Source organism: Scleropages formosus, chromosome 3 (genome assembly GCF_900964775.1).
Source record: "Scleropages formosus chromosome 3, fSclFor1.1, whole genome shotgun sequence".
Classification (NCBI taxonomy): Eukaryota; Metazoa; Chordata; class Actinopteri; order Osteoglossiformes; family Osteoglossidae; genus Scleropages; species Scleropages formosus.
Window position 1 is genome coordinate 34,590,653 of NC_041808.1, and position 23,738 is coordinate 34,614,390.

Genomic DNA, 23,738 nt, shown 5'->3' on the forward strand with positions numbered 1-23,738 from the left:
CTTACATCCATTAGTGAGTTTCGACAGAGGAAATGCACTTTACCACATTAAGTGTAAGTCACCTTGGTGAATAAGGTATGTGGGCTGATAACACTACATAGAGTTCACTGGAAGTCGCTTTGGAGAAAAGCGTCTGCTAAATAAATGTAAATGTAATGTAAATGAGCCTCTTAAGCCACAACTGAACAGCAGTGAGATACTGACCTGTGCTGAGCTGAGCCAGTCAAAGCTCTGATTAGATGGCTTCTTCTTTTTCTTCTTCTGAACTTCCTTGCCTCCAGCCGTATCCTCAGACTGCAGACCAACCCCTACCCCGAGAGACCTGTCAATCACAGTAGGGAAAGGAAGTGAATAAAACCAAAAAAAGGACCAATAAAGGGAAACAAAAAAGAAAGATTGTTGGATTTTTATTGCGCATAACTCTCCTCTATGTCTATGGTGATCTTATAGGCAGGGACCCATGTAACCTAAGCAAATGCTTAGTGACCTGAGATCTTACAGCAATCCTAGAAATGTGTGAGGCCCGTGTTGCCGGAGTCAGTCAGCTGATCTGTTTAAAGATCTGTGAAGCAACACGCTGTGCTCAAGCCACTTCAGAATGAACTGCAAACGCTGCTAAGACGACAGATTTGCATGCAGCAGTATTGTCCTTGAGCACAATGGTGCTCCCCAGCTGCATTTCCATATCAATGATCTAGCCCCTTTTCACAAAACAAGCACTACAGCCTGAAAGTAACAACCTTGAGGTGCACTGAAAAATCAACAGAGGCAATGCTAAGACAGTATGTGCTTTAATATTACCACACATTCACAGATGGTATCCCAAAACACCATTGTGTTCTAATTTTTGGTGAGTGGAAACACTTCTGTAAAGCTAAGATCTTTATGATGTATGCCTAAATGTCACTCTGTTCACATCACTTCTTGTTTAGTAATGAAAGGGGAAGGGGTAAGGATCTTTTGCCAACCTTTAAGGATTACAGAGTTTGATTGGCAGGTTGTTGGCAGGGTCATGGTGGTCTCTGTCTAGCCAGTGGCCAGCCCCCACATTGACAAATACAGCTTGACAGCACAACTTCTCTGTCTAGTCTGGACATGCATTTGGCGGGGACACAGAAAGTGATTAATTAAATGGGAACATGATTATGAGCGTCTGCCATTTCCCCCTGGAACCACATGGCCACATGGGAATATTCTAGAATTCCATCAAATGCATTTATCCCTGTACAAAGAAATTCCATACAGTCACACACAAAGAGACACACTAACGTTCGATAACAGGGTGCTGAAATGGGATGGGCTAATTAACAGTAAGGGGAAGCTATTAGTCAGCAATCGAGCTGACCCAAAAATTTTCAGGAATAATGGCTGAAATGTCTGCAACCCTGAGGTTTATCCAGTATGCAGCTACGTAGCCTGGTGGGTTTTACATAGCATAACCTCTCTGTATTCCTGAGGCTCAACCAGAATGCCACTCTATAGCCAGGAGGTGTGTTACATATTCCTGCTAGCAAACCCCTTGTGCTTTATGCTGGACTGTTTATCTGTCACTGTGATTACTCTGCCACCACCACTATGCAGGATATCAGGGAAGCATGACTGCGTTGGGGCCCTGAGGGTGCCCTACATTCCAGAGCATGGGCTTTACCCTTGCGTGACACAGCCACACCCACTGCTCAACAACACAGCCAAGTATGGGGGCATTAGAACAGTAGTGATAACAGTGCATGATGACCAGCTGGAAGCCCCCAAAATAAATATAGCTGGAGGGGGTGTGGTGAGTGAGGGTTGCATACAGTCCTCTTTGACATCTATGTTTGAATTGCCAGAGGCGCATTCTTCACCACGCATCCTGGAACTACACACAGCTATGGAATGTGCTGAGGAGAGGTGCTGCTCCTGCTTCCTTGTATCTCCTTGCATCCATTCTGCTCATCCTGTGCTTCTGCTGTACCCCTAACCAATAAGCTCTATCCTTTGGCATGAGTTTCCTCAGAAGCAAGCAGTGCTGCACCTCCTTGTACTTGTAATACTATGACAATCGCTGAATGATTTTTGTTGTCTCTAGGAGCTTTATATAGCATTCTTCTGGAGTAATGCAAACACTGCATTTGGACAGACTATTTCTTAAATTTGAAAAGATAAGATCCTCAATTCCTTGATTCCCCCATAGTAAAGGGAAAAGAGTACAGAAGACTTTTGTTGAGTTACTTTTGTTCTGTCAAGAAGAAATTCTTCTCATTCTGAGCACTGTGTGGGAAACAAAGAGTCCCACAATGTTCATACGTCACCAGCATGGTGCCTCAGACCTCTGCCCACAGCCAATCTGAGCTCCAGGGCCATTTCTCCACCCTTCTGATTCTCATAACTAACCCTACAGATGCTACAGTATCGTACAATATCCTTTACAGTATCCTTCTGCCCTCTTCTGTGGGAGGCAGACCAAGTAAAGTACACAAGAAGAGCTGGATTAAACTGCTTGTCATATTTTTATTTTTCTGCCTGAATATGAGTAAACACATAAAACAAAACGATGCAGGGTTTACTGCTGCTCTATTTTCGCATGACAGTGAAATATCATTGCCATAAAATTTTAATAGTTCTGTTACGGCTTGGGTCTTGTTTTACCACACTTTGGCCTTTATTAATAGCCAGATCAGTTTCGTATCAGTAATTCACCAGCAATTAAGATTCATCCCATGTTTTATAAGTGCAAGACTGACAGGGGCTCATCAAAAAAACAAATGGGGACCTCCAAGAAATTAAGAGGATAAATCAAACTGAAATCCCTAGAACATCAACCCTGAAGTTGTCCTGCATTTATCACACTTGCCTTTTTTTTCCCATAATTCTATAGGACGGTCTTGTTCAGAGGCAGCTGACATACCTCCATGATACGGGAAAGTCAGAGGTTATGAATTGCTTTCTTTGCTTATTGTGCTTCAGCTCTTCATTCACATCAACTTGATGGGAAATAAACACACTCAAGCTTGCATACAAAGGTTGCTACAAACAAGTACACAACATGTAAACAAGACTTTAAATACAAGCATTAATCCTGTGTCTTGGACCAACTTCACCATTTGAGCCAACTTCAGGCTCAACACGATACTGCTGATGTTGCCCTCAAACAGCTGGACCAGACACCAGAACAAGGAGGACATTATGCCTAGGCTGGGCCAGAACCAAATGGAGACTCTGAGCTTTAGCCCAGTCACAACACCTTTTCTGCTGGGGATTACACATCAGGGTGAAGTCTGACTGTAATAGTGCTCCGGACTCTGACCTTCCATTCAGGGCCAATGAGCTTGTGCGCCCTTTTGAAAGGAGAGCTCCTCCCGAGAGAGCCCCGCAGTCTGGCCGTGCACCCGAGGGGTCCGCTGCCCTTTTCAGTGCATTTGCTCATGCAGAGTGCAGATGAGGTGAGAGCAGTGGTGCTGGGACTCACTTGATCTTGCGTGGCCCATCTGCTGGAGTTGCAGTGCCTGTGCTGTGTGTAGACTTGCGTTTTCGGGGCCGCCCGGGCCCCCGACGAGCAGGGCTACGAGGTGTCTCTTCTCTCCTGTATACAAAGTGAAAAATCAGAACTGTGCAAGCTCTGCTTATAGTTTAGTATACAGTTGCATGGAAAAAATGTATAGTAAGGGGTTATGTAAATGGTTCAGAGGACATCAGTGTAAATTCCCAAAGGTCTATCTAAAGCTTTACTCAGGATCTGTGTGAAGCCATAAAAGGGCTCTATGTAAAGCATCTGTGGTGGCCTGAGTAACAAACTAATGGCACTCTGTTCATGGCTCTAAATGGGGTGTCCTTAAGTAGATTCAAGGGAGCTTGTGTAACATGACGGAGGTCTCTGTGAAGTCTTGGAGACTGGTATTTGTGCTCACTGGTGGTCGTGCTTCCTCTGCAGCTTTGCCAGCTCCCTCTGCTTTTCTTTGTAGCGCTGCTGCAGTTCCGCAAGCTGTACCCGCATAGCCAGTTCCTGCGCACCCATCGTTTCCATGGCACCCTTGACTGGGCACACCTGATGAGGAGGAAATATCCAGATCACATCACATAACCTATGCCTACGAGGAAAACCCTATGATCGTGCACACGGTGTCTTCAGTAGTTTAGCACTACGAGTTACATTAAGAACTTCTGGTCACATTTCTGATGGACAGGAGTAAAATGTTACATGTTTCGTCTCCATACAAGTTTGTTCTATTTTATGACACGCAAAGCAGCATCTCTCACCGGCTCATGACGGGGTGTCCAACTGCACTTCCTGCGCAGATTTACAGTTCGACGGATGAGGCCGGGCTGTTCCGTGCTGGCTTGCAAGCTGCCCTCGGGCCCCAGTTCCAGGGCACGGGCTGTCGCTAGGGTGGCTAAGTTGTGAAGGTCAAAGGTCAGTAGTTCCTCCTCTGTAAAGCATAAAAAAACACCACAGATAAAAACACTAATAATGGCACTCAAGCCAGGGTGGAGAGAGAGTGCTGCTGGAGAGCATTATATGGACAGTTGATAGGAAGAGCAGGAAGCGTACTGTGCATACAGTTTCCATTTCTACACATCTGAGAGGAATTCTGTATGTACAGGGGTGTGAGCAATGTATGTGCAAAGGGATATAAATACTAACACTTGCAAACGTTTACTTTTCCTTTACATTTATTCAGCTGATGCTTTCCTCCAGAGTGACTTACAATGTCAAGCTCCTTACAATGATCCCCCATTTATACAGCTGGATGATGTTTACTAGCATATTTTAGAGTAAGCACCTTGCTCAAGGGTACTATAGGAGGACTTTCCAGTCTAGAGGCAGTAGCTCTATCTGCAATTAAGCAGGCATATTTCTGTGTATGTGTGGTACAGAGCAATCAGAACATCTCTCTCTCCCTCCCAGTGCAGCACAGATGGCACAGCCTTAAACATGTGGTGGGCCCATCTGTGCCAGGCTGGGAGTGTCCTGTGTGGTCCCACATGGAAACAGAGTGGTATTGCTCTATCTTGAACCACACTGCCCTCAGGTTGATTGTCAAAACCAAGAACCATGCTGAGCCAAGTATACCAGGGGTACTGTCACAGTTTTGGGGTGTGTGTATTTGTGCATGGGGTTATTTGGGAACCTTACTCTGCGAGGTCTAAACTAGAACTCTGATGGTCATCCTCGCAGGATGGCTGTGCTGTCTTACACAACCATTCAAAAACAACCTTTTGAAAATGCATCTTAAGGGAGCTGCTTAAATGTTCAAGGACGCTTGTGGAAATGAAAGCATCCACTTGCCTGAATAAATCTGAATCACCCCTGCAGACAGAGAGCATTTAAAGGGACATTAAAATAACAGCCCATAATTAGTCATGCAGAAGTCCTGAAGAGTGCTTTAATGGTTACATCGACTTTTTATATTTTTTGGCAAAGTAGAATACATAGGCTTGTTTTTTTTTCCAAAAATCTAAACGCATAAAAAATTGATTAAACAGGTTTCCAGATAAAGAGCTTTAAAAGCATTTCTCTAGGGAAATTAGCTGGAGTAGAATCAGCTTGGCCCAGGGATGTGTCCCTGAAGGCAGTAGCTATTACAGTCTTTCAGGAAGCGACGCGGCATGTTAAAACTGATCCGAGAGCAGCGAGGAAACAAAATGCCAGGTTCTGTTCTCCAGAGAAGACCTGGTCCGGAAAGACTTGGTATCACATAAGCCACATTTTGTAAAGATGAGGGTTTGTGTATCTGTGTATGGTGGTATGTGAGCAGTAGATGTATCTCACCCTGGCAGCTGCTGCTGCCGCCACTGTCCCACTGCCGCTGCCGCAGCTCCAGTTCAGCCAGTTCACTCAGTAGCTCCATGCCATGGTTGCTGTGGCAGGGCAGGACTTGGGAGCTTCGGTTAGGAGGGGGCATATTCCCACTGGCACACAGTGTTGCAGCGATCAGGAGCTCCAGACTCCAGCAGCTTAAGATAGGGGCCTGGGGGGATGTGGAGGCTGGACATGGAACAGCAGATATAGCAGCAGTTGGCACAGGAGAACTGAGGTCTTCATCACAGCTCTTCTTAGGGCCTGCTGCCTCACATGGAATAGCCTCCTCTGACTGGCTGCATGTTGGCTGTTCCAAACTCTGGTCAGCATGGGTCACTTCCTCCTTCCATTTCGCCATTCCTTCTTCTTGGACCTCTTCATTCACCATTGGTATCTCCTCATTGTCCTCCTCCTCCACTTCTTTTGGATTGGACACAGGAATGCCATCTCTCTGAGCGTCCTCTGAAGTGGAGGTGGCCTCATGGGCCAGCCGTTCTTCCAAGCAACAGCTCCTGTACACCTCCTCCTGCTCCTGCTCAGGGGCGACATGGTTGTCCAACACTCCATCTTCCATGGTAGTTCCCACTTCCTCCTCTGCATTTTGCTGCTGCTCTGGGAATGTCCTCCCCGCAGGGCTACACTCATGCTTCTTTCCCAGGGCAGGTAGCAGAGATGGGGCTCGCTGCGACGGCTCGGCCTGTGCTGCCTCGAGATCAGCAGGCTCGGCCAGCTGGACATCCTGAGGGGAAGGGCCACTCCTGTACCCCATGACAATGGCAGGGTACGTATATCCAGGGGGCAGATCTAAATTTGGAGATAAAAGAGTGACAGAATGGTAAAAACAACTTCCTTAAGATCCAACAGATGTTTAAGGGGACTAATTAGCCAAGATATTTAGCAGGGGCCAACAGAAGCCTGATGGCTCAAAAACATCTATTCTTCTCAGTAGGTGGTGTGACCCCTAGTGTAGAGTTCTTCAGCCTGGAGATCCCAGGGAAGAAGAGTACAGTTCTGTGGTGCTGACTGCACACAATCCACCGGGTGTGTGCTTGTCTAGTAACATCATACGCATGGATGCTGAGAAGTGCGTGTCTGTTTGTGTCCCATCCCAACCGGGATACTGATGACCTGTGGAGGTCAGGTGGGAGTGCCTTATTAGCTGTGTCAGCCTCCTTTCTTTATTATGAATGTTCCCCAGCCCCGAAACCTCAGCAACACTAGGCAGCTCCACCAGATGAATGCGTATCCTTGCACTCTTTGACATTCAAGGGCTCTTGATGGATAAGAATGCTGTATCCTCAGATTCTACGCCCCCCCCGTCGTTACCCCCAAATTCCTTCCTCACCCTTCAACACTCCATAAAGAGAACAGAACATGAAATCAAGCCTTGCAGCATTCACATCGCATCATGCCAAGTGATAACCAGCAATGACTCCATCCAACTCCTCTTTTCTTCTTATTTCTGTGATCCTGCCTTTCTTCAATAACAGCACACAGTCCTTCTATCCTCCTGCTTCCATCTCTGACCCTCACTTCCGCTCATTCCTTCACTCATTTGCTTCCCACAACAGAAGAAGTAAGCAGACCCTCAATTCATGAAACACAACTGCTCTCACTTCCGCCGTTCTTCATCATCTCAAGGAGTGAAAGTGGGGCGGGGCCCTGGGAGTGTGTTAATTCTGCGTGCCACAATTCCGCATCTTACATCCTGCCAGCTCCACACCTTCGCATCAGGAGTTAATGACAATGAGATAAGCGAGAGCTCGGGGTGTGGCTGGTAGGTGAAGTGTTGTACAGCCCTGCTTGGGTTCATTCTTGAGCAAAGGAGCCGCTTACCATATTACAGGAAGCACCTCAGGTTTGTAAGCCATATTTTTATGGTACGGATATGCATTCCACTCTGGAGGTATGGGCTACCAAGGGAGATACAGGAGCTTCAGCGTACCACAGCCCACACCCTTGCCAGCCTTCACCCAGCGCACAAATCACTTTGATGCACTCAAAACCAGTCAATTGCCAAGAAAACTATTAGAGGGTTTTAATGTGGTGTGCAGTCTCATATTTGCCAATAGAAGAGAGTACATTGTGGATGGGTACCCACTGTGCCCTGGCTCTACTTTGTGCTTGGTGGTACAGCTAGAAAAGAGCTGCAGAGGCCCATAGTGGATATAAACGACATTATCCTGCAACTGCTAATTTGCTAAAGAAAGGGAAGACCTATGACATGTGTCTCTTTCAGCGATGAGAACTGCACCCCAAATAGGACTTACAGAAGGCTGGATCAGTTCTAAAGATGTGACCTCAAAAAACCAATGGTATTTCAAACAACGATGACCTTTTCCAAACATGTCAGACTTCATTACCTGAATTACATGTTTGTGGATGAATACACTGTTAAGTCCTGTGAACAGAGATATATTCTTACCAGGCTCCAGGGTTTGTGGGTAGTCCTGTGGCGGCTGCCCCTCCGCTCTCATGTCCTGTGCCTCTGCCCCTTTCGTTTTACGGGGTGGGGCAGGACTTAGGGCGGGGGAGTGGGGGGCTGCAGCAGCTGGGCTAGGAGTCGGGCAGGGAGTGCAAGGGGTGCTCTTGGGGTGGGGGCGCAGGGATGGCGAGCGACAGCAGGGAGACAGGCGGGTAGGGCAGGACACTGAGGAGGCCGTCTTCTTGTGGGATGTAACAAAGGAGAAGGGCTTGGCAGGTCTCAGGGTACCCGGCTCAGATATCAGCTCTTCAAGGTCCATGGGGGGTTCCTCTGTCTTCTTCTGTGTCTGCAAGGGTGCAAAGGAAAAAAGTGGATGAGAAGTAGGTAGGCAAATGCAAGAGAATCCTCCTTTTGAACTTTTGTGGTATTCATATGGGTTTCTCTATGTTCTGTTGTAAACAAAGCCATCAAGCCAGTAAATCCAGCCTCCAGTCAAGGACGTTATGTAAATAACCTCAGCTCATTGACAGCTTTTACCGATGGAACTCTATATGTATGTGTCAGCCACTTGCACACTTTGCATTCTTCACGTTTTATTTGATCAATTTAATACACTCATCGTGATTAAGGGTAAAGTTACAGCCAAGTTCCTGGAATTTGAGTCTGAAACAGTTTGTCTCTATTGGGCTTTTGATAAGACTCTGATGATTACCTGGGGGTGGCTGCTCCTATGCTGTAACTCCATGCTCTGGGCAACTCTGTGCTGTTGCTGTTGCTGCTGCTGCTGTTGCTGCTGCAGTGCGTAGAACTCTTGTTGCCGTAGAAACTGAGATTGGGAGAACACGGTGGCATGCTGCATGTGAGAAGGAGGTCCCCGGGCTCCGTACACAGGGGGCCACAGTCCTGGTTGCTCTATCACATCTGGGTGGAGGGTGAAAAATACGAGGAGGTCTGTCAGTGACTGCCGCCGTGCATACAGCCCTTTTAACACCAGGGAAACCATAAGCACATAAGCAATATGACAGTACCAGGACCACAAGCACAAAAGCAAAGAAGGTATCACTTTCTGGCATCTCTAGACATCAACTGGAAGTTTATCAAGATGAGTCATCATCATAACCAAAATGAGAAGGATTTAGTTGATGACGGCTGAGACGAGGACTCCCTGATCAATCATTATGGATGTCTGAGCGTGCTTGTCTATTCTGCGCAATGATGACCCTTAAACACAGAACCACACTAGGAATATCAAGTCTGCATACCGCCAGCACAGGATACTGAGACAAAGTGCTTTCCAGCCCTCGCCCGCCATCCAGTTTTGCTCCACACATGCTGAGCATCCACACAACCACTCTTGTGCCCAGTTGCTGATGTGAAACCTTTGTTCTGCCATGTTAGCCTAACTGAGCTAATGTTTCCCCGGGGAAGAGAACCAGGAGTGCACTTCTGCTCTCTACAGGAGCTGCCATGTCATGAGGCAGGAAATACGCTGCAAAGGACAGGGAGCTAATTCAATTTCACAGGCCACTTGCTTTGCAGGGTGTGCACACAGCAGCAACAAACAGCAGGGCACCATCTTCCCTTTTGTGTGTGTGTGACGAAAGGTTAATACACACGCCGGCAGACAGCATCAGTCTAAAAGGTACTCAGTGTAGCACACAATAGCTCCACACACTACACACACCTGGCAGCCCGTCCACTGTTCCGCCATCAAACTTACTATTTGAGAAACTGCCGCATCAGCTGCACACACCACACTTGCAAAGACCCACACTTGTATACTTCACAGCGACTAGTGTAATCGTATAGGCACTCACACCACTAACAGTGCACACACATAGTTGAGTAGTGCTGATACAAATCCATTTTAGAGAAGAAAAACAGCTTTGTTCAGTTTCCTAAAGTAGCTGTTTGGGTAAGCACTGATAACGAGCCCATAAACTTAGGTTTCAAACAGGTACTGCTGACATCGGGCTATCCCAACTGAAGCAGTTCATGGACATCATACCCAGGTGGTGGGTGGCCGGGCGGGCTGTGGGCTCACTGGATAGCACTACCAGTGGTGTGGAAGAGTCCTGGGAGAGGGGCAACACCGGCTGCAGGGGGCCAGGCATGGGTGCCGAGAAAGCCGGGGGTAGGTTCTGGTGCAGGGCAGCATGACCGATACCTGCACATACACAGGACAGGAGAGGCTGTGAATTAAAAAAAACCACATAAAGCCTAAAAGCCCTGCAAATGTGTACTTCCTGGACACCACTGGAAGGAGAAGTGAGCCATAACTCTTCCTGCTGGTTGTTGTTTGAGGTACTTACCATAGGAGTGCCCAGTCACCCACAAGGAGGGACTTCCTGTCTGCGACATCCAATGGTGGTGCGCTGGATGAACATGCGGAGTAGGGTCAGCCCCTAACTGGCTTGACTGTAAGGAGGTCCCACCTGGCACCATGAGGTGAGGGGTGATGTCACCATGGCAACTGCTGGAGGGATGGATTCTTGCAAATTCTACCCTCTTTTTGTTATCCCTGACATGAGAAGGACAAAAAAAATTATTGAAGGGAAATCAAAAGGCAACAGAATGGCAAAAAAAGTTAATGGTGAAAAAGACCATGAAAGCCTCACCTGACGAGTAGCTCTCGGTCCCTTTCCAAACAGGGCCGACCCAGTTGTTCTTCGCACATTCTCTTCCTCTCTTCCTCTGTTTCGAGGTCCAGCGGGAACACAGGCTTCACAGCCCCTGTAGAACAAGCATGGCATCAGCTAAGGTAACCCTTAACCCAGTCTATCATCAAATTCCACCTCCATCAATCCGTTCACTGTTGTACACTCTTGTTTCTTTGTTCCTCTTCTGCTTTACTCTATTTTGAGGGCTATGAGAAACAGATTATGAGGTATGGGCAACTGGTGAAGCTGTGCCTCCCAAAAGGTTGAAGGGCAAGGTCTGTGTCCAGTGAAATAGGCTGCAGGGGATTCAGAGGAATACAGTATGGTGGGTGTTACTCGCAGTCGGAGGAGGAAAGGTATCGAAGCTGATACAGAGGTTGCAGAGATGGCATCTAGATGGGTCTGGATCAGGAGGGGTGAGCTGTGAGTTTACATTTACATTTACATTTATTCATTTAGCAGACGCTTTTGTCCAAAGCGACATACATCTCAGCAAAAGTACAATTTATGCATAACATTAAGAGAAGGAGACATAGCTGCAGACATGAAAGTCTCAAGCAAACCTAGTTTGTTCCCTACCACTTGCTGCACCGAGGTTCATCGTTCGAGTAGGTGCATAAGACACAGGATAGACAAATCCCGATACCCTCCCACAAATTTTTCTTTTTTTTTCTTTTAAATATTATAAGATACACAAATGAGCAGAACAATACCAGAGTAATGGCTGAATAAAGGTTGTATCTGGGGATGCTTATGGAGTTACGACGCGTGAACAGTTACATCATAAATGAGCTGGAGAGATCTTGGGCGAAGTGGATCTGGAAAAGGTGGGTTTTCAGACCCTTCTTGAAAATAGACAGAGTTTCCACAATTCTGAGTGACAGGGGAAGGTCATTCCACCACAACGGACCCAGAACCGAGAACCTCCGAGCTTTGCCTTTCGTGCACAGGACAACCAAGCAAGCAGAAGTAGATGAGTGAAGGGGCCTGGCTGGGGTGTACCGGTTGATCAATTCCTGTAAATAGCCGGGAGCAGTTCTACTGATGAATTTGTACACAGTGACCAGGGTTTTGAATTTGATACGGGCAGCTATAGGAAGCCAGTGCAGAGAGATGAGTAGAGGAGATACATGGGAGCGCTTTGGCAAATCAAACACAACTCGTGCAGCAGCATTCTGTAGAAGCTGCAGAGGTTTGATGGCATTAGCAGGAAGGCCACACAGGAGAGAGTTACAGTAGTCCAGACGGGAAGTCACCATGGCCTGGACAAGTAGTTGGGCGGAGACAGAAGTGAGGTAGGGACGGATCCTACGAATATTATACAGGATGTATCTACAGGACTGGGTTGTGACTTCGATATGTTGAGAGAATGACAGACTCGCATTAATCGTTTCCCCCCATTCTCTTAGCGAAGGAGCTAGGCGAAATGAGTGAGTTGTCCAGTTTGATCGAGAGGTCGTGACAGGAGGATAGGCCAGCTGGGAGGTAAAGAATCTCTGTTTTGGAGAGGTTGAGTTAGAGGTGGTGATCATACATCCATGAAGAGATGTCTGACAGGCAGCAATGCTTGCGGAGATGTCTGACGCACCAGGTGGAAAGGAGAGGAAGAGATGGGTATCATCAGCATAGCAGTGGTATTTGAATCCATGGGAGGCTATGACCGGACCAAGGGAGGAGGTGTAGATGGAGAAAAGAAGAGGACCCAATACCGAGTTCAAGACAATGTGACCTGGTTGCAGACTGGGGTCTGATCAACACCAGTTAAGTCACGTGGGTGAGGATGTCTCATGCTGAAAGACCCGAAACACAAAGTAATCCTGGGTTACATCACTGAAAATACATCCAGGTGCATCATAAGATGTATGATATAAATTAAAGAAAGTACATGCCAGGGGAAGTTGTCAAAGAAAATAAAGTGGTTTCTGTGCTGGGCAATGGTGAAGGCTAGTTTATTTTTGATCAGGCCGCAACGTTTACTCAGCACTTGTACGGTGTGAAATGCTTAGCAAACAAAACAGAGTTTTTAGAGACCAGAGATGGCGTAGGCATCTCTCCTAGCATGACCACAGACTCCCTGATCAGAAATTTGTCTTACCTTTAAGAGTAGGCATCATCCTGTCCTGTCGAGTGTGGCTTGTGGAACCATCCATAGGGTGACAGGTTGGCTCCCTTTGTCTCGCAACAGCAACGGCAATGCCGACAGGTGGCTGCCGCACTTCTCCCTCACTGTGGGGCATATCTCCTGACTCACGGCTCTTCCTGCCACAATCTGGCCTATCCCCATCGGCTGAGGGGGTTTTCCTTGAGGGTAATGCATGCTTGTCACCCTGCACGGGGCAGCTGTCCCCACCTGCCCCAGACTTGAGGCACCCTAATCCCCCAAAGGGGTTTCTCTGGGACAGCAGAAGTGGCTGCTGCTGGCTGCTATACTTGAGCAGGTTTCTCATGGCCCCTCCCTCCCCTTGGGGGCCTTTCGAGTCCTGAGGGCCAGATGGGGGACCCATCCCTGGTAGTGGCTGTTGCTGGCCCTGCGGCCGGCCAACAGTTCCTCCAGTGAGGGACTCCAGGTATCCTTTGCGCTGTTCCTCATCCACCTGGAGCTGGGATGCACGCACTGCCCAGGGGGGCACTGGCTGTTGCTGCCCACTGCCACACACATACCCAAGGGTGGGCATGTCTGTCTTCCGCTTTCCCTCTGCCCCACTGCAGCCTAGTCCCAGTTTGGGCCCTGAGTCATCTGAAACTGCCCTGTGGTGTTGCTGGTGGCGTATGCGGGCCACCTTCTGTCCGTCACGCTGCAGCACGCAACCCCCTGGTATCCCTCCACCCTGTGGAACCTTCCCCTCAGGAACCTGGCCATTGGTAGATAGACCCAGGTGGGAGCAGTTCCGGAAAGAGGGAGTGCTGAGGCCAGCCTGAGGCAGGGAAGGCCGAAAGTCCAGGTCTGAATTGTTGATGCAATCCCCACTGCGCGGCCGTGGACCCAGGTGTGTTGGAGGAATAGCGTGCTGGTTGTGCTGCTGCTGGCTCTGTAGCCAATCAGGAGCCTTTTCTGCCTTGGCATAGGCATGATGATGTGGTGGTGGCTGTTGTTGCTGCTTCCTGGGCCAGGTGTTGGACCCCACACCACTCTCACTGCCACTTTTCTCCATGGACTTGTCTTTGGTGCCTGCTGCGCCGTTGCCCCGGCCACCACCCACCCTCCGGCAATCGGGATTCCGGAGCTGGAACGGCTCGTTGGTTTTGTCTCCCTGGTGGCTCACAGATGGTACAAAGGTGGGACCTGTCGTCTTGGGATCCTGGCCACCTATAGACAGCCCCTTTTCCTGGCCTGCAGGGTTAGCAAGAGGAGGTGGAGGGGGTGGACTGTAAAAGTCTGTGTGGTAGGGGTGATGAGGATGGTGTGGGTGATGTGGGGGGTGGTGGTGGTGGCTGGGATGCAGGGGCAGGCAGTGGAAGCCCCCAGCGTTAACGGCCGAGCCCAGTGATGTGGGTACACGGTAGGGCATGGAGTGGTGCAGCGTGGGAGCCCTTTCCAGGCAATCGGAGGGCTTCTCGCTGATCCTCATCTCCGGACTCAATCCATCCTTGGCACAGCGGAGATTTCCTCCAGCTCCGGGGTTCCGGCCCTGATTGCTCCCTCCACCCCCGCAACTCAACAGGGAGCCCTTAGCAACAGCAGCCAGACTCCCATTCTGTGCCTTGGTGTGAAGCAGGCAGGCACTCAGGTGCTTGTCCCTGGCTACTGAGTCATCCTTGTACTCTGCTACCAGGGTTGCCTTGTGCCTTGCCAGGGCCCTACTGTTCTCCTCCTCCAGGGAGGATGGTGGCTGAGGGTGTGGGTGCTGGTGTGAGTGGGGGTTGGGGTGGGCTTGCTGTTTGTGCTGCTGCCTGTCCTTGGCCTCCTGCTTGCCAGTGGACCTCTCCTTCTCTTTGGTACCAGGAGCCAAGGGCCGATGTGCTCCCCCCTCCTTCAGGCTCTTGTGGACACTATCGCCCCCCATGTCACGCTCCCGGCTGCAGGACCGCAGTGGTTGGCTACTTGCTGTTCGAGAGACGGGTGGAAGGCCGTGATTGGCTGGCAGGAGGGGCTCCTGTGACGGCAGGCCTCGAAGATAGAAGTTTTCTATAAGAATGACAAGTGATGACCATTTACCTACGTGAAACATTGTCAAAGGTTAATAAATAGACTTTGATTTCTGATGCTAATTTTTGGTGCTAATTCCCATAAAACCATGATGGTACTAGTGGAGAATACAATTTGACTTTGCTGCAACTGCACCTTTTTGAGCATCATAGAAGGGATGCTGGCCATAGAGGACGCTACTGTTTCCATGGTGATCCAGGTGACTCATGGGAAGGAAGGTGTGGGCCAGACTCCCTGAGAAACGGGGATACCCTGGGGCTACAGAGACAGAGGAAAAGAAGTAAATCAACTTTGCTGCCAAAATACATGGGTGTTAAACAGAAGAGCATGTGTATAGAGCTTTCACCATTGCCCTAGAAATGACTGGTAGACATGTGGTGATTCTCCACATACTGAACCAAACGGTCGGAACAGATTAGCTAGTTATACCAACAAGAGAGCTTTACTTCAGTTTGTACAGCTGCAGCCCAGGGTTATGGGGGTTAGCCGCTTTAAAAAGGGGTCAAAGGTCCTTTAACAGGCCTCCTCAACCTGATTCTTCTATCCTTTCCATCTAACTCTACAGCGGGATGACACTGCACCAAAAACACACACAACATAACACATCTCGGCTGTGCATATCTGGAAAACTACTGTATTCTGTAACATCTGGACAAATGACTCAACTGCTCCCATGTCAGAGGTCATGCCTGGAGGTCCATGTTTGTAGAAGGTGGGGAAGTGTTTGACAAATGTGCGACCAGGGGAAGTGCCACATGATTCCAAGGATTCAAAAAGACAAATAAATGCAAATATCTTGCGTAACATATGACTGCTGTGTTGTGTTTGGCATGTCTATACCAGTGATACAGTGATGAAATTTACGAGAATATAAACCTGTGATCTAAGGTAAACATAGAGCCTCGTCTGGTAAGATTAACTGACAAGCTTCCGGTAAAGAGGGACAATATTGCAAAGGGAGACGCAACATCAGTGGTAGATTTGTTTTCACAGGGAACAGCCACACACAAAGATAAAAGCAAACTCAGCTGAAAACCAGGAATGTGCTCAGACACAGGTTCAGGAGACTCCGTCAGCTCCACCCTAACACCCCAGCAGCTCCCACCTAATCTGGAAAAAAGCACCCATGTAAAACATACTCAGCATCAAGACTTGCAGGTTGAGTGACCCTGCCTTAGACTTTACACCTTCCCCCCATCCAAGACATGGATTTAAAGCAGAATGAAGAAGAGGGACATATGACATGCAAGCTGCACAGCTGGATTACATCTGTGGAACCCAACTCCCTTCAGACAGACTAGGATCACTTGTAGACAGCCCTCCACCACCCCAACTTTACAGCGTTTCACAAAGCAGGGTACAAATACCTAATTCAGTCATATTTTGACAAATCTGCCCGCAACGATTAGTCAGCTTAATCATTGCACTGCAGTAAGTTCTTTCCAGAGAACTGTACTTGTTTTTATGGCTTTCATTAATGAAAAAAAAACAATCTGCTGGAGAATTTCTGTTGAAGGTCCAGTTCCGGGTTGCTGATACATGAGAAATCCCCTTTCATCCATCTGGACTGGGACAAAGCTGTTGTTTTGGACCAGTGATGAGAAGGCAGTGCGGCAAAGTCCTTGTTTCCTGTCAATATGCCCATAAAGAACTAAAACTTTCTAAGTAGACTTTCAGCAAGACAAAAGCCAGGAGCTAATGCAAAGACACGAGAAGGAGACACCAGCTTTAATCCTGGCCAGTTATGACATCCTGTAATCTGACTGGTAGCTTCTTAAATAAGGAGTATGGGCAGTGAGACCCCCTGGCCTCGAATCATGCATCTTGCATTGGTGCATCTCCCTCCTGCTTCAGGTATAGCAGGACCCTGGGAAGCAAACCTCTGGGGGTCTGAGTAAGTGCAAGATGTTCCTCTACCTGTACTTCTCCACCCATTGAAGCTCTGCTGTGGTGAGGGTGCTCATTAAACTTATTGTTCATGTACTACGGTTGTGAAGAAGTATGACTTTGTAAAACCTATACCCCCCACTCTTTGATCCCTCTTGGGCCCTATTACTGTAAACTTCCCTGTAAAGGTAAGCTGTTGAATGACATTTTAACAACATGGAGGTATGTTCCATAAATAATGGTAATAGTGGGCAGTTGCACATCTTTCAGAAGAAACATGCAGCACTCCTGACACAGGGAAAGACTGTGTTTCTCTGGCAGCAGTTATAGATACAAAATAGAGGCTCCGAGACTGAAGGCTGCCTGTTCTGAAAGCTGCTTTGGGAAACATTTCAGCTAAGTAATTAAATAACGTCAGCAAACAGCAACAATAATAATATTACCCATCCCTGAGCGATTAAGACACACGTTATTAGTACATGCTTTGCTCATTCATGCTGCTGAGCTCAGTGCAGCATGATTGTGGTGTATTTCTTTAAATGCATTCAAATAAATAATCAAATGCAGGCCTTTTGTTTCTCTGTGCTGAAGTACTGTTCAAGAAGGAAACAATGAAAACAGAAAAAAAAATGGAGTAAACGCATAATAGCAGTTAGGAGATATCGAAGGGAATTGTACCAGTTAAGAATATACGGACTGGGACATCAGTATACAAAGAGTTAACAGTGAAAAGGAGTGATGCCAGAGTAGGACAACCCCTTCCAATTCAGATGAAATTCTAGCTAAAGGAGAGGCAAGAGCTGGAGCCTTCTCTCCTTTGAGCTTGGTGTGTGACTTGCCCCTAAAAGGGTTTCTGGAGTGGAACGTTGCCGCTGGCATGTGCCAGATCCGAAACTGGAAATCAGCCATCGACGAGCCATGCGGTTAAAGTAAACAAACACATGGGACCAGGCAAATTTGGCTGCACATTCATATCCCTTTCCCCTTTGCTGCAGGAAATAGCTCTTCCATTTCCCCACTCTATCAACCTGCAGAGGAAAATAGAGCATACAGCGAATAAGCCAGGGCTGCTGGTTCGAGGGCATCCCAAAGCTGTGCTTGGAGAGGTGAACATGCATCGAGATGACAGTAGACTGCTCGAGATGACAGGCAGTGAAAAAACATGTATGTGGAAGCTTTTGACAAAACAGACACACCTCTGCATACCCGCAGACATACCCAGTATTACATGTTTGTCTGACTAATTGTAATGAGGACTAAAACCATAAAAGCAGCGCTACTACAATAAGGGCAAAGAGGTATTAAGACAGGAAGAGAATGAAAGGGAGGCAAATACCAGCCACTGTGCTACATATTACCCCAAAAGAAAACAGTTCAGATGCATTCACAAAGAGAAAGAGGTACATCAATAGGTGCCTGGACTGCAGAAGCCCAGTACAAAATAGCTGGCATCCTCCTAAGATATGTGGAAGGGCAGACCAGAAGAGAGTGTGTAGAGAGAACAGTGTTATACAGTGTGGAGTGTCTTGAGGAAAAGTCAAAACAGTTTCATGCAAAGAAAGATGTGCCAAGTTTGAGCGTAAAGGGGGTAGGGATGGGGAAAATTAATTATGTACTCTGAAAGCAAGTGAAAGAGATAAATGAAATTTTATGAAGATGTCTCTTACAGAGGCAGAATTTATAAAGAAGTTACAGGTTACTACTAAGCAATACTGTGAGACCTGAGCCTCGGCAACATGAATAGATGTCAAATAATCATTTTTCAGTAGGAGTCGATGTCTTGCACCTCTCCCAAGGATCTCCCAAGCTAGGCGTCGTCATCTACGTGCCACTGAAATTCAGTCTGGTTTCTTCAAAAACACCTTAAAACTTAATGTAAGATGGGAAATCAGTTCAAGAAAAACATTCGTAATTCTGTTTTCGCATAAAATCTAGTAGAAAAAATGATTTCCCTCCAAAAGTGTGACGTTGCACCGATAAGCAGCTCTTAATCCTTAGCGAAACAAAGCAAAACAAAACAGAATTCCTAAGCAAACAAATACACACTGAAGATTATTCACAGTAAACCTCCTTGGGTGCGGATGAATCTATTAAACTGAACAGATTTGATCACTGTCTGGATTTGTATTTATTACTGTACAAACATCACTTGTTCTGCAGTGAAGACAGCACTGTCCTTTGACCTGTTCCAAGTGCTGTTTGAGGCTTTAAACAGGTATTGTACCTCAGTAAAGAACACTGGAAAGCAGCACAAGAATGAGAAATACACTCTTGAGCAAGGGGTGGTGCCAGGGTCTGCAGGTTACTTACAGCTGCCCTGCTTTCAATGTCCCTATGTTTTTTTCTGCCAGACCTCAGTTTATGTGTTTGAACCCATACATGTCAATCTGAGAGCACGTGCATATGCATGTGGGTCTGTCTGAGCCAACAGGGAACATATGCGATGACGCACTGGATCTGAATTATCTGGAGGTGTGTCCCATATCTGCAGAGAGAGTGCTGAGCTCAGGTACAAGAATCATGTTCATATTCCCTCTGTTCGCAGGTGGCGCACTCCCCCGGCACTGTCCCATAATCATATGATTGTGCTCCATGGTGACAAGACTAGCGGTAAGGAGCACTTGGTGAACAGGTCCACAAGGGTTCCCCAACAATGGTAGAAGCAGCTCTGACAAGAGCTGCAGAAAAGCAGGACACCTTATGTGCTAAAAACCAGTGCTACAAACTGGTGGAACGCTGCAGTATGGCTGCAGTATGACCAGTCTTGTGTTCCAGACAGGCATAAAACCAACAAATTAAAGTAATTACTGCTTAGACTGAGACCGTATATCTGCATCGCTGAGTCTGGAATGGCCAGATGCACCTATTACGAGTGGACTTGACCAGCACTGGTTCAGGCACTAATGCTGAATGTCAAAGTGCAGAAGACATCATGACACATATGGATGTAGCTTTTAAGTAGTGCTAAAGTTGATGTCTCAGCAAAACACGATTAATTAATTAATTAATGTAAAACTTTCCTCATCTCCAGAGGAATGTGGTATTAGGTTCCAGCAGTATACAACATGCGACACACACACACACACACACAGCGGACAGTTAGTGTTCATTAATGTTGGTGTTCGCTCACGTCTTATTCAGAAGAGGAAACAATGCAGTTTAGCCTCCTTGAAAAGTATGAAATACAGTGAGTAAGTGAAGGGTAAGTGCCTAGACTTGTAGGTTTGAAATAAATACCTCTTAAGGAGACCTTGATCTGCAGTCTCCACTGCAGCTTGTGTTGCCGCGCCACTTCCCCTGATGTATGCCACATCTGTGTCTCCACAAAACTAGGGAGGTTACAGCAAATCTTACAAATTTCCTCTGTTTATGTTTGTCCTGGAAAACCCAGAGAGGTGAACACACGCTATGCACTCACTGCAACGCGGAATAAAAGCGCCTGAGCGTGCCGTCTCGTAAATACCGGAGACCTGAGCTTGTGGTGAATCATCTGTTCTTGTCGACACTCTCACTGCACTGACACGCGTGGGGGAGCGGAAGTGTAGGGGGAGTTCACCCAGGCGGCTAACGGTTAGCAGCCACAACCCAACCACCTCCACCACAGACCCTGCATACACCTAACAGCTGCAGGCATGCACGATGGCAGAGCTCTCAGCACCGATCCATGAGCAGACGTAGGCAGCATGGTCCTCCACTATCTGAGAGTGCTAGTGCTAAATGCTAAACACTGACATAGACTCTCACACACTCAGACAGTAGGAGCGCAGGATGCACGAAAGTTGGGAAGCATCTCCTTGCTCCACACAGGCAGTTTGCCACTATGGAGTCTAGCCCTCCTTTCACTCGTCTCTGTCAGTTGGCTAGGCAGGATGTGGCTGGTTGGTGGCTCATTCACCTGGTGGGGCGATGTGACCTGCGGTCTATTTCACGGAAGGAAGCACCCCACAAACTAACAGCTGACACCCTTCTGCCCTATTTCAACTCACTAGCCAAGGGGGCGCTGCTGAAAGTAGAAGGGTTTGACAGGTGGGTGGTCCTGCCGGGCTCTGCGTGAGACCTTAGACAAGCTGGATCTGCCTCTGTCTACTCTGCCAAGCCCTGATGACAGTGTTTGTAGTGGGGGAGGTACCGGGGTCCATCACAGTCATTGCATCCACACACACACATACACACACACAAATAAATCCAGTGGAGTATTGTGGCCAACTGGACGCTGGCGTCCCCGAGAGAAGAAACAGAGGGTATATGAGTGGTGCCGTTGCTCGTGCTGATTATTCGCTTTTCACGCAGAAGTAGGGGGAGGGTGGGCACAATATGCAATTATCCTCGAGAGGGAACTGCAGAACATCGCTGCCAAACAGGCTGGATCCAATCACGCTCTTTGAGGGCTTCATGCAATTAAACTGCAATACAGATAATGACTTCCATCACCAGTCCAAGCCATTACCAACACCACTGCGTTTATTACAATTGCGATTATCATTACTATCATGAAAATTATTATACTTTTGGCAGATGGCAAAAACGACATTAACATAAGGAGAGACCTGATTATATGCACCTGACTGTGCAGGGCAACCACAATATCCACTACGGTGACGTCTTGGCCAAGGTAATCCCACCCGTCTCACTACTGGCTCGGTTCCTTGCTATCTGTCTCTCGCTCTCCTTCCCTCTCACAGTCGATTTGTTCAGTCATTCAGTTACAGGAGAGCTGGGTGCCAGAAGCAAAGCCCTGCTGTGCATCCTGCCAACAACAATTACAGTCCTGCCTGCTGGTGCTGACAGCACCACAGAGGCCCGCGCTTAACTCGCCTCGGTCCTCAGCACAGCTACGGAGGGTCACACTTAACCTGCATCCAGAAGGAAACTGCGCTTAAATTTTTTTTTCTTTTTTTCCCCACAAAAAGTGAAAACAGCCAACTGTAATCTGTGATGTGGCCCCCCACAGCCCACCCTTTTCTCACCAATACAGAACGGGTGCCTTATTACACTGCATTAGCAACATTCATTTCTGGGCCCCTACAACCCTGCAGATATTCATTTCTTCATCTATCTAATGCTTTTCTCCAGAACAACTGACAATGATTTACCCAGTTAAACAGCTGGGTAACTTTTACTGAAGCAATTCAGGGTAAGTACCTTGTTCATGGGTGCTACAGCAGGAGGTGAGATTCGAATGTAGGTCCTTTGATTGCAAGGCAACAGCTCTAATGCCACACTACAGCTGCCCCTTAATGCTAAGTGCAGTTCACTATTCAAACGTTTCCACCATGCCAGGAAAAATTTTGTAGGTTCATCTACTCCTTGTTCCATCACAGCTAAAGATGCAATCAGCTAATCCAAATAAGGGAATTACACGTTAGCGCTCATTGTGCAATCAGAGCCAAAACAGTAGATGGACGCTAACCTACAGAGAGGAGATGTAGATGTGATGCTCAGACTGATCCAACAGGTCCAAGCCCTTCCTTACCTTCATGAGAATGTGGAAACCATATCTGGGAGGCGCTGGAGTGAGGTCCACCATGGAAAGATGGTGATGAGGGAGAGGCAGGGGGCCCAGAAGGGTGTGAGGGGTGCGAAGGGGGTGACCCAAGACTGCCGGTAAGGAACGTCCCCATGAAGGAGGTGGACGAGTTCCCCATCAGTCCATTACCTGAACAAAGAGGCAAAGAATCGTTAGTTAAAAACATGCTTCTTAAAAGATCCTCCACCTCAGTCAAATGAGCTACCACATCATCCTCCAAACTCAGCGAAAACAGTCTAGGTGTACTTGAGCACAAATATACATCACCAGCAACAGGAAGCATGGGAAGGGAGAGGGGGTTTTAAAAGTAAGAGGTCAAACCAGGCTAACAAGTCAGAAGAGGGCCGTTCTTCAATAGGAAGGCCTACAGGCTCCGCTTCAAGTACTTCAGCTCCAAGAGTCTCTGCCACTGCGTTCTTCACTCTGTTAACACTACCACTTCTCCTGCCGACCAAACAGCTCAGCCTTCAAGAGCCTTTCAGATAACCCTGTCAGTCCTGGGGGGTCCATGTTTATAACAGGAGAAGCCTGCTTTCTGTTCAGCAATCACCTTAGACGGTTAGCTAGCCTTTAACACCCTCACACACCACACCTTGTACCTACAGAGACAGTACGATGGCTGCTCATTTGCACAAGAACTGCTGTCTGGCACCAGCAGGCACACATCGCAGCTAGCATTCACAGTGGCAGCACGATGGGGGATGCAGGAGTGCAGGAACAGGACACACTTGGAACCAGAGAAAGCAGCTTAGCCATAACACGGATCACTCGTGACCTCGAATCCCCCGGAATCCCCGTGTGAACTTCGCCAGACTCCCGCTGCTGTACCTCTGCCCAGTCTGGTCAGTTTGCCAACAGTGATCGCAAGGAAAGGGAAGAAAGAACGCTGTTGAAGTCCAATGTGCCTGCTTCAGGCTGCTGAGCCACACAAAGGCAGGAAGTGACAGAAGCACAGCAGAGAGGCATGCCTGCCATGAAACATGCATGTACCACAGACATCTATGCCTTGGGTACCCACCAGCATCACTCTGTGGAGTACAGACTGGGAGCAGTGTGGTGTCGCTGGGCTTCATGGTGTATTAAAGACCAGCCCCACAGGAGGGGGCTGCTTTGTCGGCTCAGATGCAGAGACAGAGTATCACCACTTTTTACCCCTTAGCCCACATTGGAGGCACCAACAGGGAGCAGTGAGTAAAGAAAGCACGCAGACAGAGACTGACAGTGCAGAAGGTGGGAAAGGGCGGTGACGGGACTGTTAGCACCACTCAGTGTGACTGACATAAAGACGGACATCGGACATAGTGGAGCAGGCA

The 23,738-nt window shown here is 47.9% G+C and overlaps 1 protein-coding gene across 3 annotated transcripts in view; it reads right to left on the reverse strand.

The window, feature by feature from the left end:
* The window catches only part of bahcc1a (BAH domain and coiled-coil containing 1a), a 61,947-nt gene that overhangs the window by 11,214 nt on the left and 26,995 nt on the right, over positions 1-23,738 (reverse strand). For all 3 annotated transcript variants that reach the window (XM_018732750.2, XM_018732751.2, XM_018732752.2), the window contains 13 exons: positions 22,372-22,554; positions 15,147-15,269; positions 12,960-14,990; positions 10,823-10,937; positions 10,517-10,725; positions 10,213-10,371; positions 8,917-9,125; positions 8,205-8,550; positions 5,750-6,583; positions 4,237-4,406; positions 3,888-4,024; positions 3,449-3,562; positions 205-322 (listed from right to left, as the gene is read on the reverse strand). In XM_018732750.2, the coding sequence (XP_018588266.1) occupies positions 205-322; positions 3,449-3,562; positions 3,888-4,024; positions 4,237-4,406; positions 5,750-6,583; positions 8,205-8,550; positions 8,917-9,125; positions 10,213-10,371; positions 10,517-10,725; positions 10,823-10,937; positions 12,960-14,990; positions 15,147-15,269; positions 22,372-22,554 (4,748 nt within the window). The remainder of the gene's footprint in view (positions 1-204; positions 323-3,448; positions 3,563-3,887; positions 4,025-4,236; positions 4,407-5,749; positions 6,584-8,204; positions 8,551-8,916; positions 9,126-10,212; positions 10,372-10,516; positions 10,726-10,822; positions 10,938-12,959; positions 14,991-15,146; positions 15,270-22,371; positions 22,555-23,738) is intronic.